The 18,364-nt window shown below is 41.0% G+C and overlaps 1 protein-coding gene across 2 annotated transcripts in view; it reads left to right on the top strand.

Moving 5' to 3' along the window:
- Positions 1 to 18,364, top strand: part of SF1 (splicing factor 1) — an 82,210-nt gene that overhangs the window by 4,970 nt on the left and 58,876 nt on the right. Inside the window, exons 2-3 of one of the 2 annotated variants that reach the window (XM_089681656.1) lie at positions 8,040 to 8,165; positions 13,696 to 13,771. In XM_089681656.1, the coding sequence (XP_089537782.1) occupies positions 8,040 to 8,165; positions 13,696 to 13,771 (202 nt within the window). Of the gene's footprint in view, positions 1 to 8,039; positions 8,166 to 13,695; positions 13,772 to 18,364 lie in introns of those variants that run through there. The other variant, XM_089681658.1, reaches the window with a different exon arrangement.

Genomic DNA, 18,364 nt, shown 5'->3' with positions numbered 1-18,364 from the left:
TGCATTTGGTTTCTTTTAGGGTCCATGCACACTGGGTAAAAAATTGCTGCTTCTAGAGGAGTTTTATGATATGCCTGTAGAATCAGTTAAGTGTTATCCTATCTGTCCATGCACATTAAGATATTTAGATGCATATTTTAACCACTTTTCAAACCTATTCTGATTCTCTCCTACATGTACAATTTGTATATATTTTTTTTTTTCTAAGAAATTATGTAGAATCTCTAAACATATATTTAAGTAAAGGCCCTAGAAAATAAAATGATGGGTGTTGCAATTTTTTTGTCCCAGTATTTATTCAGCGGTTTTTCAAAAGCAATTGAAAGTATACAATTTTAGTGAGCACAAACACAGTATAATACCCTTTTTTGGAAAAATATAAAAAATGTTCCAAGTAAAGAGATCCCAAACACGGGGAACAAACTACGGTACTCCATATTATCCATAGACAACGCTTTAAAAGCCTTTACAGGTTATCAGTTTAGAATTTCACAGCAGGTCGGGTGCTAGACCGCTTTCAATCGCAGCGCTCCACAGAAACTGCCCTACTAAAACTCACTAATGATTTACTAACTGCACTAAAACCAATGGCCACTACTCCATACTCTTACTACTAGACCTCTCTGAAGCCTTTGAAACTGTTGACCTCCCGCTCCTTCTCAATAAACTCCACTGCCTTGGTTTCCAAGATTCATCTCTATCCTGGTTCTCCTGCTACCTGTCACAGCGCTCCTACAGTGTCCCCTATACCTGTCTCCTCCTTTCCACTTACTCTTTCTCTAGGGGTCCCACAAGGCTCTGTTCTTGGACCCCTTCTCTTCACCTCCTCTTGGTCACCTAATAACCTCCCATGGCTTCAAATACCACCTCTATGCCGATGACACTGAAATCTATCTCTCTACTCCTCACCTCACTCCTTCAGTCTCCTTGCATTACTAACTTACTGACATATCAGCATGGATGTTACACCACTTTCTTAAAATAAATCTCTAAAACCGAGCTGATCTTCCTCCCCCCTCGTACACTCCTACATGACTTTTCCATCAATAATACAACTACCAGTCCCTCCCCTCAAGTCAGGGTATTAGGTGTAGACTCTGACCTGTCCTTTCAGCCCCAAATCCAATTGCTGTCAAAAGCTTGTAGACTTCACCTCAGTAACGTGTCTAAAATTCGCTCCTTTTTAACAAATGGAACCACTACTCGTTCACTCCCTTGTTTTCTCTCGTCTTGACTATTTCAACTCCCTTTTCATAGGCCTACCTCTCCGTTGGCTATCCCCTCCCCAGTCTATCATGAATGTTGCTGCCAGGATCATCTATCTTGTCTATTGCTCAATGTCTGCCACCCCTCTCTGTAAGTCCCACTGGCTTCCGATTTCCCAGCAAATTAAATTCATAATACTATCATCATCCTACAAAGCCATCCACAAATCTGCCCCGAGCCACATCACCGATCTTGTCCCCAAGTATCACTCAAACCGTCCGCTCTGCTCCTCTCATGCTCTCAAGCTCCCTTGTCTCCTCCTCCCATACTCGTCTTCAGGACATTGCCAGAGCCTCTCCCATCCTCTGGAACTCTCTACCTCAATGTGTCTGGCTTCCTGAAAACTCATCTATTCAGGGACGCCTATCATGCCTTTGGATAGACATTTATCACTTCAATCAGCTCATTCCGCACAGTGATTACCTTTTTGTACCACTTACCCCCACCCTTTTTTGATTGTAAGCTCTCAGTAGGGCCCTCTTAATCCTCTCGTTTTGATTGTATTGTAGCTGTAAGATCTCCCTTTATATTGTAAAGCGCTGCACTAACTGTTGGCACTATACAAGTCCTGTATAATAATACTGACCTCGATGCTGTGATGTGCACAAGAGCAGCATCTTTCCTGGGTCTCTTTCTCCTCATTGGCTTAGACAGCAGCAGGAGTCATTGGTTCTCGCTACTGTCATTCACAGGCAGTGAGCATGGGTCGGGACTGAGCTGTGCTCTGCGTGAATGGACAGACAGAGCAGTTGCTTGGGAGCTTCTTGCTGTGGGGCTAGGAGCTCTGGCGGGGGACCCGAGAAGAGGAGGATCAGGGCTGCTGTGTGCAAAACCACTGCACAGAGCAGTAGGTATGACATGTTTTGTGTGTGTGTGTGTTTTTTTTTTTTTTTTATCTGCCTTTAATATCACTTCAAATGCTTTGTCCCATCCCTTCAGCTGCTACACCTGCAGGACAGACTGTTCTGTTGAAAAACACTGACTGGATCAACAGTGAAATTAAGAGAGCCTAAAGAAAACAAATGCAGCCATCGCTGTTTATACTGTTTCTATGTTGCAGCACCTTTTTTTTTATTTTCTGTGTATATGGAGGGTAGTGGAGAAACACTTTTTTTCATGCTACAGCACCAGGCTTGTAAAATCTTACAGGATAGCTGCTGGAAACATAGTTCTTGGCTCTCCAGAACTGCATCTCCCAAGAGCCCTTCCCCTAGACAGTGTGCGGACAACCTGTTGCAAGTCAAGCAGCAACATTGTATTGCAAAGAAAGAAATCAATATATACTCGCGTAGGACATAGCTGGTAGATAGCAGTGGATATGGTTCAGCAATGGCACTTTGTAATACACAAGACGCTGAGAACAGAACACAAGATGGGGGGAAAAAAGTATGTATTGTAGGTGTAATATATATTTTTTCCCAAACAATCTTCCAGGGCATCTACTTAAAGCCCTGTTAACATAATCTTGTAGCAGGAATAAGCGTTCATGCTGCCCGATTTTTGACATGCAGTTTACACGTGTTTGTGTTGCATAGGGCAGTCCATTCACTTAAATCGACTGCCCTATGCGTGTTGCCAAAAAAGATGCTCCTGCTCCTTTTTTGGGTAACAAGCTTCACACAATTTTTAAAGAAGCGTTTTGCCACACGACAATCGCAGCAGAGTCTCATTCGTTTGGGTGCCATTACCTTTAATGCCACCACATACGCAATACAGCGCAGTGGGATTGCTGGCGGAATCAGTGATTCAGCCCCTGATCCCACATGAGGAGATGTGAATGGGTCCTGAAAGATGACTTGCCCTGCCTTCAACATGAAACACAAACCAGAAAGCAATTAAAAAGCCCCTCTTACCCCCTTGTCCTCAGTAGTGTTGTGTTTGCATCCATTTAGGAGTACTGTTTTTTTGTTTTTTTTTTGTTTTTCTGGGGCCTGATGGCTCTGGTTTGCAGGCTTCCCTCAGCATGGTTAGGTCCAGGATCTAACTGCACCCACCCTTACTACTTAAGGATGTCCCATTATTTGACTGGGTCTCGCCACCTCTAGAGAATTTGGAGGCCCCCTTAGCAGCCTCATGTTGCTGTATCCACTTATCTCTCCTCTCCCAGGCATAGTAGTGATTGGGGATGGAATTTGCTCAGCTCTCTGAAAGTTACCAGCCACTTGGAAGGGTGCATGGCATGGACCAAGATGTCCAACATTTCTGGTGCTGGGAAATGACTAATGCTTATTAGGCCCAAAGCCTATGAGTGTCTGGTGTCCCTATGGTATTCTGATTTGGCCCTAGATGAAGTGCAGTAGTGGGACTGAGGGAACATAGATCATATGTGTGGGCCTGAAGTTTACCTGGTTAGGATAGACTTGGCTGCAGTGTATGTGTCTGGTTTTTCTTGGCTCCCATGATGGATGAAGTGCCAGAATGTAAGGAGACTAGGGGATAAAAACAATCTGGGTTTTCATCTGCATCCAGATCTGCTCTTCCAGAGATAAGCCTTTGGAACCCTTTTGTGATCAATAGTTGCGTTTTTAAAATGAAGCCTGGCTTATTCCTGATTGTTTCTCCCAGTGGATTTGGGTATGGAAAAAATAGTGGTGCACCAAAATGAAAATTCTGGTGTAGAAACCAAAAATTCAGGATGCACATGGCCAGGGTGGATTTGATTTAAATCAAACTGATTTAAATCACTAGTCAGTAAGGCTTGATTTAAATCATAGTTTTCTACATAGACTAATTCTTGCTGGTATAACTTTAATATGCAAGTAGATGAAGATTTTTAGAATAACTTTTCATATTAGTTTTTTTATCCCCAGTTTAATAGGTTAATCATTCATATTTGGACAACTTTTCTGTTGTACTTAGGAAGGAGAAAAATAATCATTACCTTAATAACAATTTAAATAGATTTATTCAACTGAAACAATAACATTACAGCATATATTATTTGCTTAAACAAACATCCATGTTTGTTAACTAATTTGGCTAAACAAAATATATATATTTTAAGAAACTTAGACTGTCAGCCCCTTCCTCCTCACACTTATGCAGGCCATAGACGAGGAGAAAAACGGCCGATTTTTCTTTTAAAAAAACGAAAAATCGGTCGTTCAAGCGGCCGACGTTACCACCAATGGTAAAAAAAATCGGCCGATTTTCATCCCGTCTACAGCCGGCAAAAAGTGTCCCTGCAGAGAGCTCTGCTATTTCTTTGACAGTTCTTTGACAGTTCCTTGACATTTACAGAGGTTGCAACATTGTATCTATTTGTATCCATTTAGGATACAGATGTTTTTATTCGGAAACAAATAGATACAATGTTGCAACCTCTGTAAATGTCAAGGAACTGTCAAAGAACTGTCAAAGAAATGGCAGAGCTCTCTGCAGAGACACTTTTTGCCGGACTGGAATTCCTCTTTTTCGCCCCTCCTCTTCGCCCCTCCTCTTCGCCCCTCCTCTTCGCCCCTCCTCTTCGCCCCTCCTCTTCGCCCCTCCTCTTCGCCCCTCCTCTTCGCCCCTCCTCTTCGCCCCTCCTCTTCGCCCCTCCTCTTCGCCCCTCCTCTTCGCCCCTCCTCTTCGCCCCTCCTCTTCGCCCCTCCTCTTCGCCCCTCCTCTTCGCCCCTCCTCTTCGCCCCTCCTCTTCGCCCCTCCTCTTCGCCCCTCCTCTTCTTTTTGTCTTCCTCTTGCAGGTCACTGCTCATGCGCAGATTTTTTATCGGTAAAAAATCGGCCGATTTGCCCATTATTGCCGCGAAGATCGGCAAAATCGGCCGTTCCCCCCCAACTTTACCGATAAAAAAAACTGGCCAAAATACCGAAAAACGGCCGAACAAATAGCCCACTAACGATCCGAAAATCGGCCGATTTTATTTTTGGCCGAAAAATTGGCCGATTTTCGACCCATCTATGGCCTGCATTAGTTTCACTTTCTTCTTGTGCAGATCTATTCCACTCCAAACAATCAGAAAAATATAGTTTCTATTCACTGAACTTCTTGAAATTTAGCACTGAAGGGGTTGATTCTGTATTCATAGGTTTGTTAGAAGTTAGGATTAAGGTCTTTTCCTTAACTCTGTTCATGTTATAACATTTTTGCTGTGAAGAAGAGGCATTTGATCTCCACTGAGTCAAATTCAGTTTTGAGAACTGCAAAAGTAAACCAAGCATCTGTGATAATATCTTGTAGGCAGAGAAACTGCCCAATAATCTTACAAAAACTTTTGGAAGAGCATGACATTGTGAATGGATTAATGGAATTTATTTACCAAAAAAATTAAACCTATACAGCCTTATTCTACATAATTAAAAAACTAATCTTTATTTCATGATAAAATAACCTTTGGATGGTAATATATTTTTCTCAAAAAGCAAAAATCTGATTTAAATAAAAACAATCCGATTTTAAATAAAAAATCCGAATTTAAATCAAAAAAATCCGTTTGTTGTTTGTTTGTTTTTTTTTGTTTTTTTTATCCATCCTGCACATGGCCGAAAACTGAAATGGGCAATTTTTAAAAATATTTTTCAAATGCAATTATATTTTTTTTTTTTTTTTGTGAAAAAAATACACTTTAATGATTTAAAAAAAAAATAATACACAAATACCCCAATATTTTATAAAATGTTACGCCGAGTAAATACCCAACATGTCATGCTTTAAAATTGCACACGCCTGTGGAATGGCGGCTTTTTAAATGATTTATTTTATTTCAGGTACTTGTATAGTGCCATCAATTTACGCAGCACTTTACATATATATTCATTCACATCAGTCAACCCTCAAGGGGTGTATAATCTAAGTTCCTTAACTTACATTCATACATACACACACATACTAGGGCCAATTTAGATAGAAGCCAATTAATCTACCAGCATGCCTTTGAAATAAGGGAGGAAACTAGAGTACACGGAGGGAACCCGCACAAGGAGAACATGCAAACTCCAGTTAGGGTGTGCTGTGGTTGTAATTTGAATCAACAACCCTAGTACTGCCAGGTGGAAGTGCTAACCATTTAACCACTGTGCTGCCCACGGTGCTTAAAAATCTCTATGGGGGACGCTTTAAAAATTTCTACAGGTTTACAGGTACTAGTTTAAAGTTGGAGGAGGTTTAGTGCTAGAATTATTGCTCCTGCTCTGATGTTCACAGCGATACCTCACGTGTGGTTTGAACACTGTTTACATATGTGGGCGTGGCCTATTTTAAAATTTATTTTTTTACTTTTCCCTTTTTTTTTTTTTTTTTTTTTTTTTAAATCACTTTTATTCCTATCACAAGGAATGCAAACATCCTTTGTGACAGAAATAAGCAGTGACAGATCCTCTTTATGGAGAGAGATGGGGTCAATAACCCACATCTCTTCTCTACAATGTAAAGCATTAGATCAAAAAAAGCATTGATCTAGTGCTTTGAAGAAAAAAAAAAAAGGCACTGGAACCGGAAGTGACACAGTGACATCACTTTGGTACTCCAAGGGCATAGAGCTAAGTGGAGGCCTTCTTTTCTTCACTGATCTCTATGCCCAGTACCGGGTTCGTTTGGATGGGTTCTCAAGTGAGGCTGAGAACCACCAGGCGAGGCAGTGGGGGTATTTTCTACACCTGTATCGGTGCTTATTTTCATATCAGCCAAAGGGGTGGTTTAGGCCACTGGAATTTTGGTGCATCCCTAGAAAAAGGTGTGATAATGCTAAACCAGGATCTGATATCTATTTAAAAAAAATGTATGCTGCTTATAGCGAGAAGTTTCATCTACAGGTTTCTATCTGCCATTTTGCCCATCTTTTCAGGACAGTTTGCTTGAGAGATGATTGGCCCCACCCTCTACAGGAAACCCAAATCTGCGTTTAAAAGGTCTTTCCCCTCGTACCTTAGTCCCACATCCCCCCACCCCTCCAGGAGTAGTAACTTTTATGTTCCACTGGCTTTAATGACTGATTGTCAGACCCACTTCTGTTGCTAAGGCCTGGTGTGCCTGTGTTTATAAGCCTTCTGTTCACAGGGTGCTTTCCTATTCATGTCTGCTGGTACTTGCCTTAGCCTTGTGAAAAGAGCGACTTGAGCTTCTTGGTCACAAGTTGGGAACTTGTTAGGTGTGTTGACTGCTTCTTCCACCCATAGCAGTGGTCTTTTAATTGGGCTTTAACCTAATAGAGACTCTGTGGCAGTGTCAGCCCTTCAGACCTGCTGATACCTTGCCTGTCCTTCTCCACTGCTTTTTCCTCAGTTGCAACCAGAAGTAATACCTGGTGCTTCTGGGTTGGGGGGGGGGGGGGGGGATTGCATGTAAACTTCTCCCTTGATGCATTTTTTGGTTCGGGCAAGCAATTGTTAGGCCTTGGCACTGTTGCATGACAAGGAATGATGTCACTACTCCCCCCTGGAATTTCACCATAGCTGACACGGGATTTTTAGGGAGCTGTTTTGACAATCCGTATCAGTGGGTCAGGGTGCTGCTTTACAAAGGCTGTTCCAAGTTTACAATGTGACACTGTGTCTTTAAAGCCTAATTACAGTGAAAAATAAACATTTGCCAGAGTTCCATTTTTCTGTGCCCCCCCCCCCCCCCCCAATCTCAAAGGTTCCTGTGCTTCTCATGAGGTCAGGACAAAAAATAAAAACATGACAAGTTCCAGCCCTTCCAGCTATACCAAAATCTCTACTATTTTCACTTATGCCTGTCCTGTATCAGTATAAATGTTAACAAAGAATAAGTTGAACCTTTTTTTATTTTTTTTTTTAACGCTGCAAAGTTTTTAACACGTGTGTATAATCTGCAGAGTTTTCACGGAAGCGAAAACGCAGTCGATGGAATGATGAAACTCCAGACCAGAAGACTATTATTCCTGGGATGCCAACGGTTATACCCCCAGGTCTCAGCCGTGAACAAGAGCGAGCATATATAGGTAATATTATCTTACCAATTTTACTAAGGAATTTTTTCAGCTATGCCAAGATATTATCTTACATTAGTTGATCTTTTTCAATGCACAAGTGTTAGACAAATTCATCCAATACGTTATTTACATCAAGATTAAGGAACAAACCTTGTATTTAATGTTTTTTGTTTTAGAATAAAAAAATGCATTTTATGCTTTGTTTTAGAGTACAGTCATGTTTTAGAGTACATGTACAGTCATAGAAAAGATGAGATTGGTGCTTGTAGTTTTTTTAGTTGTTTTGTGTTAGTTTAGGAATTTTGTAAAGTTCCTGTTTAGGTTAAACTGATCTTAACAAGTTGCCTAATTAACCAAATGCTAGTAACGGCAGTTTAAATGTATTTGCATAATGTTTTCAAATGTACTTAAACTTTTTTTTTTTGTACCAGTGGCATGAGTCTTACCCCACATTGACACTGCTGCTGGGACCCTCAGATGTAGAGAACTGTACACAGGAAAATTTCTCAGTCTACTAATCCTGCCAAGTGATTGCTACAAAAATCAAATTTGTTTTTAGGATAATTTAATCTTTATATAAGCTAGTTAATGTGAACATACATAAAATGGATTTGTTGTGTAATTGCAGATACCACACATTACCTGTCCATACCTCAGGTATAGTAAATAAGACACTAGAGTTCCCTGGGACCTTCAAACACGGAAAACACATTGCATGCAAAATGACACTGCTGATGTTTAAGGTGACAACTGCCAGCCATGTCAAACATGTAAAGTCTTTAGTGGAAACCACAATATGCAATTTAATAGTCATAAGCCTGTCTTGTATGGCTGTTAAAAAAAAAAAAAAAAAAAAAAAAAAAAATTCACTTAAGTGGAGGGTGTTCTAATAAAGGTAACGGCTAATGAGGCTAAAAGCAGGATCATTTTGGTGTCTGTTAGCTGGAGTAATCCTTTGGCTGCCAGGCTCTGCCCTAAACTTTTATCCTCAGGTAGCCAGGGGTTTTATAATTTTTTATTTTATTTTTTTTTCTATTTTACATTTTTTTTTTTTTTTTTAAACTTAAAATTTTCCCCAAAACTATAACATACAATCAACACAAGCTTGTATAAGGTGCTTTACCACAGTGTATGTAGTGTAATTCTTATATTTTTGTGGAGATCGGAGATCGTTTAATTTCTTTCTAAGTAATATCATCAGGGGCTTTGGGGAAATATCAATGGCCTAAACCGGATATAAGCCTGATTTATTTTATCATACATTATGGGACCAAGGAAGAGTATTCAGGAACGTTGGGTTAGCTGAGATTGGACACTGTCAAACTAAAGTTTAAAGTAGTTGTAAACCCACACATATACCCATTGAAGTGAGTGGCCTCAGGTGGTACAGGGATTAAACAAATCCTCCTACATAAGTTGTACCTATCTATCTGCAGCCATCTCTTCTCCACATCTGGTAAAAGTGCTGACTTTATAAATCTTGCTAGTTCAGAAAAAGGGCATGGAGCTGTAATGACACACTACATAGCTCAGTGAGGAGACCATTTTTCTCTTGGTGTCAGGAAAACTTGTCAGAAGGGATTCATGCTGGTGGCAGACAAAAATTACACTTGGTGCTCTTAATTGAGACAAAAGTACATTGTAGAAGGATTTGTTCAAAATTCGTGTCTGAGGTTTACAACCACTTTAAAGGGAAGCACAGAATAACCCCTTCAGCTCCCAGCATACCTTAGTTTTTTGCAGTGCAGGAGAATGGGCATTTTTTTTCTTTGCTTTGGGAGAAGCAACTCCTTTTTTATTTCTTTCAAGGCATTTTTTTCTTCAGTTGCTTTAGAGCCACTGAACCTTATTTTGTAGCTTTCTGGATTGACTAATCCTCAACACAACCTTGAAGGGTGTACCTGGACTCCAATGTAAGCAAGATGCAAGACAGACTTGTAAGGTGCACTTGTTCACTTTTCTGTTAGACAATTTCTAGCCACATTCAGTGTAATATGGCATTTAGCCTTAGTGCTTTACAGGTCCAAGGATGTGGACTGCTGCAGGCAGGCACAGTCCCTGAATGCCCTAATCCGTATGCTTTTTCAGAAAAAGATTGAGCTGATTTCCTGGCAGATGGTGGCTGATGGCATGGATTGCAGTTTCTTAACTGTTCCGGACACAAATATTCATAGACCGTGGGTTATATGCTCTTTTAGGTGATTGGACACCAGCAAAGCTTCCTCTGATGCGCTACCTGGGTGCCTCCCATAGAACTTTAAACCACATTGAGTCCTCAGACATTGCTTGCTGGAAGTGAGAGAATGTGTCAATGGCAACAGCAGCAAGCTGTTAACAAAAATAAAATTGCGCTACACACAGGTTGTTTTCAAGGCCCAAGACCTCATTTCTTACCAAGATGGCTTCTTTTCACCTTACCTGGATATTCTTTCATCTATATTGCACCTAAACTTCCTAAGGAGGTTGTCTGGATATGGCAAACACTGTTCGAGTCAATTTTCAGCTATAACTTCATTCTGACAGTCTGATTTTGTAGTCCCCGATGCTTTTCTTAGGGTTCTGTCTGCTTCCCATTCCTCTATTTCTAGTTGTATCAGACAGCTAGATTTAGTATTTCATGGACTTTTCAGAATCATTTGTTTCTCACATATGCCAGTCTCCCACCTGATCTTGTGTTTAGGTTTTCTTAGGTGAAATACACTCTGTTTATGCTGTCTTGCATCTTAAGGTCCTTCGGGCAGCTCTGTAGGCTTTGTTGAGCCACCTCCAATTCCCTTTTTTTTTTTTTTTTTTTTTTTTTTGGTGGATCTGTTGGCCGTTGTTCTGTTGCCCACTACTCCAGTTGTGTTGCTTTTAAATGTCCCAGTATACTCTGTTTGCTTGATGTTTTTACCAGTGTCCAGTCTCCAAGCAGCAGCATAACCCTGGGTACTCTTCCTTTTTGTCTTGTAAAGTCCACCACCATTTGTCTTTGCTAACATGTATACCTAAGGCTGATTTCAGACCAAAAGGCGACACTCTCACTGATTTAGCCTAGCCTGCCGCTACAATCACTTATTTAGAAAGCTCAATGTTGGCAAGCTACACATACTAAATGCAGCTTCATAAGCTACAGTGGAAAAGCCTATGGACCTGTACACTTAACTAATGGACAGATCTTGCTTTCTTGGGTTGACCGTTCAAATTATTTAAATAGATTTTTATGCCAGTACCCATTTAATTGAGTTAATGTGCAGTTACAAAAAATGTCAGCATATTACAGATATGCAGACATGCCAAATGTTAAATTTATGATACCATGCTTTGCATTAGATGAAGCCGTCAAAGCTAAAACACTGTACTGAAAATGTAACCTTTAACAGGTTTGGTTACTGGACACGTTAAATCAGATTTGAATGCAGAGTAACTTTTAACCTAGGACCCTGTTCAAACCTTCTCATTGAAGTAAAATGTTTACCACTTGTTGCTGTTAGCAACTTTGTGTATTGTGGTACTGATAATTTAGAATGTACTCTAGTGCATATTTACAGCAAGTCCCAACAGATTGTGCACCAGTACACAAATGCCATGCATTATGATGTACTCCGTAAAAGAAATGCTGCAGGTGCCTTTTTTTTTTTTTTTTTTTTTTTGTATTGTACCATATGCCTTGGTGGCAGAGACTCTTTCAAAAAAAAAAAAAATTAATGAAAAATACGCACACACTGTATATAAAAGCATCCCCCCCCCCCTTTTTAAAATCACATTTTGTTGCTTTGCAGCCTCAAATGAAGACAGTTTTTGTTTCATCCAGCTGTATTTACTCAGTGCAATTTATAACATCCAAGTGAAAGCTAGAACACCAGCATGTCAGAAAAAAATTCAAAACGTCATTCCACGGATATTCAATGGGGTTTAAGTCTGGCCTCTAGGCCATGTAAGGACATTTCACCTTTTTTCTCCAACCACTGTGTGGTAATTTTTGCTGTGTGCTTTGGGTCATTGTCATGTTGAAAGTTAAACCTTCTTCCCATTGACAATCTTCTGCCAGAGGGCAGATTTTCCTCAAGAATTAGACTGTACTTTGCCCCATTCATTTTCCTTGTATCCTGACAAGTGCTCCAGTCCCTGCTGCAGAGCAATACCCCCATGGGAGGATATTGCCACCTCCATGCTTTACTGTAGGAATTATTTGGATGGTGTGCTGTATTGAATTTCCGCCAGACATACAGTTTGGTGTTGAGGCCAAATAATTCAATTTTAGTCTCATCTGACCATGTGGCCTCAAAATCTTCACGGTGCGTTGTGGCAACGCTCAGTCGTGACTATGTGGACTTTCTTGATGAGTAACACTTTTTTTTTTTTTTTTTTTTTTTTTTTTTTTCTTGCAACCCTCCCATATAAGCTTTAATTGTGGAGACTTTGTGATGTTGCAACATGCACATGACCACTCTGCAATTCCTGCTTAAGAGTTTCTGTAGGACTGTTGGTAGCCTCTCTGACCTGTTTCCTTCTGGGTCTGATGCAGCTTGGAGCGACATCCTGATCCAGGGAGGGTCTATGTTGTACCAAATACCTTCCACTTCTCAATAACAGACTTCACAATTCTTCTAGGCATTGATAAAGCCTTTGCAATTTTTTTGTATGCATCTTCTGACTTGTGCCTGTCCAACTTTATCTCGGCGATCTTTTGACTGACTTGCCACCCATAGTTTGCTTCAATTGCACTACCAGAGACTGAAATGCTTCAGGAAAGCTTTTTTCATGCTGAACTAATCAAAATGACCACAACGTATCACAGATAAGTCAGTGATTTTATGTGCCACTGAGAAGGTGAATGGCTACACCTTATTGAGTTTACATTTACAAGTAATTTTTAGGAGCAGGTGATCCTTTCAACTCGTTTCTGTTTTTGAATTTATTTTTTTTACATGTTGGTGTTATATATTTCACTTGGATGTTATAAGTTGCATTGAGTAATTACAGCTGGATAAAACAGGCCACAACAAAATGTAATTATTTTAAAGGCGAGTCTTTTCTATATACCCACTTTTTTTTTTTTTTCCCCTCTTTCTGAGCCCTTGAATGATAAGTTAGGGAAAATTATTTAAAAAATGGTAGGTTGGCAATTAAAATTTGCATCATGGAATAACCCACGCTAGGTTTTTCCTTTTTGAATTCTGTTAAAGTATTCTTCTATCCTACCTATTTGCTTTCTGAATTTGCAATGACTTTTTTAATGATATTGCAACTTTGTAAATGTGTGGGTGTTTTTCCCTATTAAGTTGGTTTTAGTTCTGCCAGAAAGCATTTGGTGTTTTGCCTACATCTTAATGCAATTAAGTTGTAGGTTTGTACTGTTGGTTAGCATGGCCCAGTAAAGCATCGAAAAGTTGAAGAAAAATTATTTGCATTCTCCCATTTTAACTGGCTTTACCATATTCTGCCCTGGTTATAACTGTTGTTTGAACAATGTTGTGGGTTAATTTTTCTCCTCTTTTTGGGTTTGTAACCATTTTCTCCCATTCCTTTTTTTGTTTTCTAACCTGCTTTCTTCCAGTTCAACTGCAAATTGAGGATCTGACTCGCAAGCTTCGCACTGGAGACCTGGGAATACCCCCTAACCCAGAAGACAGGTTGGGAAACCCCTCTGCTCGCTTGTAGCACATGACAGTAAAAGTTTCATCTTCTCTTGGACTCATTGTCTTATTTAAATATGTAGAGTATGACATCTAGAAAAGATTTTGGTCATATTTTCACTTAGTGGGATTTTCTGCTTTCCAAACTATGTATTTTTGCACATGGGTAAAAAAGCAATAACATTTTTGCTTTCAAAGCTAAATCTTTAAGCTGGTCATACACTAGCAGAATCTTTCAACATTTTTATTTCAACAATGTTAGATGTTGTAATCGTTACCAGGGATACATTGTTTTCTACTGTTTCTGCTGGATGCATTTCTACTGATTCCTAACTGTGCATGTGGTCTTCATTCGGACAATTACATTCATGCCAAAATGGAATGTTTTTAAAAGCAGATTTTAAAGTGCTTTCGAACTACACTTGTTAAGTCATTGAATGTGCTGAGAATTTTTGTACAAATGTTCATTTGAAAGGTTACTAGTGTATGGCCAGCTTTAGATCGGTGAGGGATTCCCCAAGTTGAACCTCTAGTTATCCGTTTTTAGTAGTGTTAAGCAGCACTGAAGCCAACCGTGTTTGATGCTACTTAGCCTTTGATGGCAGCCTTGGGGGGGGGGGGGGGGGGACAGGCATATGGGTTAGATTTCCACCTTTTAATTGGAACACACCTTTTTCAAAAAGGGGTCAATTTGCTACATATATAGTGTTTCACTTCCGCCTTGAAATCTCACTGCTACAATGAAGCACTCCTTTTTCCTGCAGTAGTTATCGGTGAGCTGTCCTACATCACCATAGCAATGAAAAACGCCGTAAGTTCTAGCCCTAGTGTGTCATTGGTGGTTATACTGCTGGTGGCCTGCCCGCCTGACTCGTGGCGCTGATCCAAGGCAAACTGGGTCCCATGATTTGGGAACCCTGGTTGAGAAACGCTGCACTAGACAGCCTGTTGCTGGAATGTTAAAATTATTGCTTATATACTCCTTTAAAATAGGAAGGTATGAAGTTCATAAGTTCTAGTGTTAAATGTGTTTTTATGGTTTCTTAAGACAAAATGAAAGCATATGTCAAAGCAAAGTTTAAAAAAAAAAAATTTCTGCAATACAAGCGACATTTACCCATGTTTTTAAAGTGTATTTCCACTTTTGCAACCAAATTGGGATAACACCTACTCTAGATTTGTGGCATGTTAGCATAGCACAACATAAAAAGAATCTTCACATGCTGTCCCTGCTTTGTAATGTTTAGGTGGGTGCTTTTGGAGTAATGTTTAATACAGGGCTTGACAATACCCAGGGGCCAGGTCGCCATGGACCTGAAACCATGTACTAGTGCCTGGACCCCTGTCAGCCCACACTGCTCTTATCCCCCACCCCACATCCTCGGCCGGCACCTCTTCCCCGCCCCACAGAGTGGGACCCCCGGAGTCTTCCCCATCCTTTCTCGTGCACAGGGGGAACACACTGCTGCACAGCTCTGGGAAAGCCGGCCCCCTGGAGAACACCACAGTAACCCCCCTTCCCCAGAGCCCATGGAGCTGAGGACGCAGCCTCCCGCACCGACTGCCCCATCCACACCACGAAGAGCTGCAATGCTGCCTTCAACTGTGCAAGGGCCAGCAATTTCCTCCTGTGCAATAGCAGACAGCCTCACCTCCGGCACGACAGGTTACCAGTGTAAAGTTACAGAGGAGGTCTAGTGCTAGAATTATTGCTCTCGTTCTGTCATTCTCAACAATACCTCCACATGTGTGGTTTCCATACAGTTTACATATGTGGACGTGGCCTACGTATGTGTTCACCAGTGCGAGCGTGGAGGACCGGGTCACTTTTAAACTTTTTTTTTTTTTTTTTTTTTTTTTTTTTTTTTTAAATCAATTTTATTCCTATCACAAGAAATGCAAACATCTCTTCTGATAGAAATAAGCAATGACAGGTCCTCTTTATGGAGAGATCTTGGGTCAATAAGGCCCCACATCTCCTACAATTAAAGCATTAGAGTAAAAAAAACATTGCTCTAGTGCTTTAAAAAAGGTCTTGTTTACATGGCTCCGGAAATGACGTCGCTTCGGTCCTCCCAAAGGCATAGAGATGAGTGGAAGCCATCTTTCCTTCACTGATATCTATGCCCAGCGCCAGGATCGCTGGATGGGTTTTCAGGTAAGGCTGAGAACCACCAAAAGGTGGGGGCCAGGCTATTTTCAGCACCTGAATCTGTGTCTATTTTAATGGCCAAAGGCGGACAGGTATTTTCGGTCGCCGAAATTTTGGTGCATCCCTAATGGGGAACACATAAACAGTGGGGTTTTTTCAAATTTGACTGCAGAAGTGGAACACCACTGTAAAATTAGTATGGCTTAGGCTTTTTTGCCATACTTTTCTTTTGGGTCATAGCAGTGCACTTTTCTTTTGTTTTCCTGTGACCCAGAGTCAGCTTGTAAAGGGCTGTTGCCCATTGTCAGCTGATGTCACAGAACAGCTCTTGGCTCTAATGTACAATACAATATTGTTGGGGTCCAGTCAGCTGTGCTCATCCCCTCTCAAGTCTGGCGCTTCAGTTGATGATCAACGGTCATGTAATTGCTCAAGCTTAGAATGGCCATGGGACAGCTGCACGATGCATGTGCTGGCCAGAGTTGCACAGGACTGGACAATGGATATTGCTGCACGATAACGTGCCTGTGCACTGTGCAATCGCGTGTGGCAATTCTTGGCTCAGCACAGTGTACCTCTTCTCGATCCTCCACTGTACTCCCCTGATCTGGCACTTGCGGACTTCTGTTTCCCCACCTGAAGAACATCATAAAAGATGCAGGTTTTTGCGAACGTGGCGGCAATCCAAGAATGTGTGACAGCATTTCTGTGGTTGATTACTAAAGAGGCCTTTGCTATGCAGGATGGCGATTTGTTTTGAAGGCCAATAAAGGTAATTTGTATCTTCTGTTTTTTTTTTTTTTTTTCTGATACCATTCGCCAAATTTTTTAGACACACCTCGGCATACATTTATCTAATGTCCTTTTATTTCAGGTACTTGTATCGAATCAACAGTTTACACAGCTCTTCACATACTACATTGACATCAGTCTCCGCCCTCAAGGAGCTTGCGTTCTAAGATCCCTAACTCGCATGTATACATACAATTTGGGGTGTGAGGATATCTACGCAGGCACAGGGAGAACTCCAAGCAGATAGTGTTGTGGTTGGGATTCAAACCGCCAACCCCAATGCTGCCTGGTAGGATGTGCTAGCCATAAAGCACTAGTGGTGTGAACCTCCTGCGCTCTAAATATCCGAAAAATGTCTATCAAAGAGAGGCTGCTAACATTAAATCATATACCAATGATCTCTCTCTCTCTCTCTCTCTTCTCTTCTCAAAATGTAGCGCTACTCACAAACTAAAATACATGGATAAGTGTATACATCCACAAATAATAAAAAAGTGACACTGTAAAAATCAGTGAAATAAATTAATATTGCTCAGTCAGTGCCAACATAAGTTATAAATCAGTGAAATCATATAGTACTGAATATAATACCACAAATCCGTGTACATTCAAGTGAACAATCGGTGCAACAACACTAAATATAGGATCAAACTCCAACGTCTGATCTGTGCTCATAAAGTCCAGTATGACATGGATAATAACACTTTATCACATAAACGATGACACTTGTGCTGATATTGTGACAGTGGATTTAACTGCTGACAGAAGACAATCCGACCACCGGCTAGATAAGCCTCTCACCTTAAACCTTCGACCCTTGCGGGTCAAAGCGCTATATGGGATCCCTCTCTCAGATCCTTCAAGTCTGCAGCCACTCCACTGATCTGCTCCCACCGCACACAAATCTCCCTCAACAGGTCAGCACTCAAATAATGGCTCATCTCCAGATAGGGTCAGATACAGTGCCAATATCTCATTTAAGACATAAACACATCCTTCCATAGTTATATATTTTTTTTATTCAATGAATAGGACAAAAAGCAAACAAAATGCGCACTCACATGTATCTGCAGTAATCATAGCTTAAACCTCATGCTTTTGGTTGTAGTCTGTATGCATTGGTATACGAAAAGGTGTGCTAAGATGGCGTCCAAGCCGGAAGTGCGTCACTACTTCAGGCCGACGCGTTGCGTCACAATCCCATGTGACTTCCTCAGGGCTCATAAAGCACTGTTGCCCAGTACCTTCCTTAAGTGCTTACAATTTAAGGTCACTATGCATACATATGCTAGGGCCACTTTAACTGCTTCCCGTCCACCCTATAGCAGAAGTACTGCGGTCTCGGCTGTCAGTCACCGGGTCCCGGCTGGTGTTTACTCACCGGCACCCAGTGATTGCCGAAAATCTCCAATTAGGGGGGATGGACTGTTTGTACTTCACTGTAAGCACACTGCATTGTTTACACAGGATGCAATGTGAAACGGAACAGTGTTAACCCTTTGCCCCACGTTAACCCCTTCCTCCCCAGTGCCATTAGTGTCAGTGCTTTTATTAGCACTGATCACTGTATTTGTGTCACTGGGGATAACAGTGACAGTCAGTTCCCCCTAGTGTCGGAAGGCCCGCCACAGTTCCACTATAAGTTG

The sequence above is a fragment of the Staurois parvus genome, unplaced genomic scaffold, assembly GCF_062004578.1.
Source record: "Staurois parvus isolate SC_StPar_1 unplaced genomic scaffold, SC_StPar_1.0 ptg000275l, whole genome shotgun sequence".
Taxonomy (NCBI): Eukaryota; Metazoa; Chordata; class Amphibia; order Anura; family Ranidae; genus Staurois; species Staurois parvus.
This window is presented reverse-complemented; position numbering and strand designations above follow the sequence as displayed.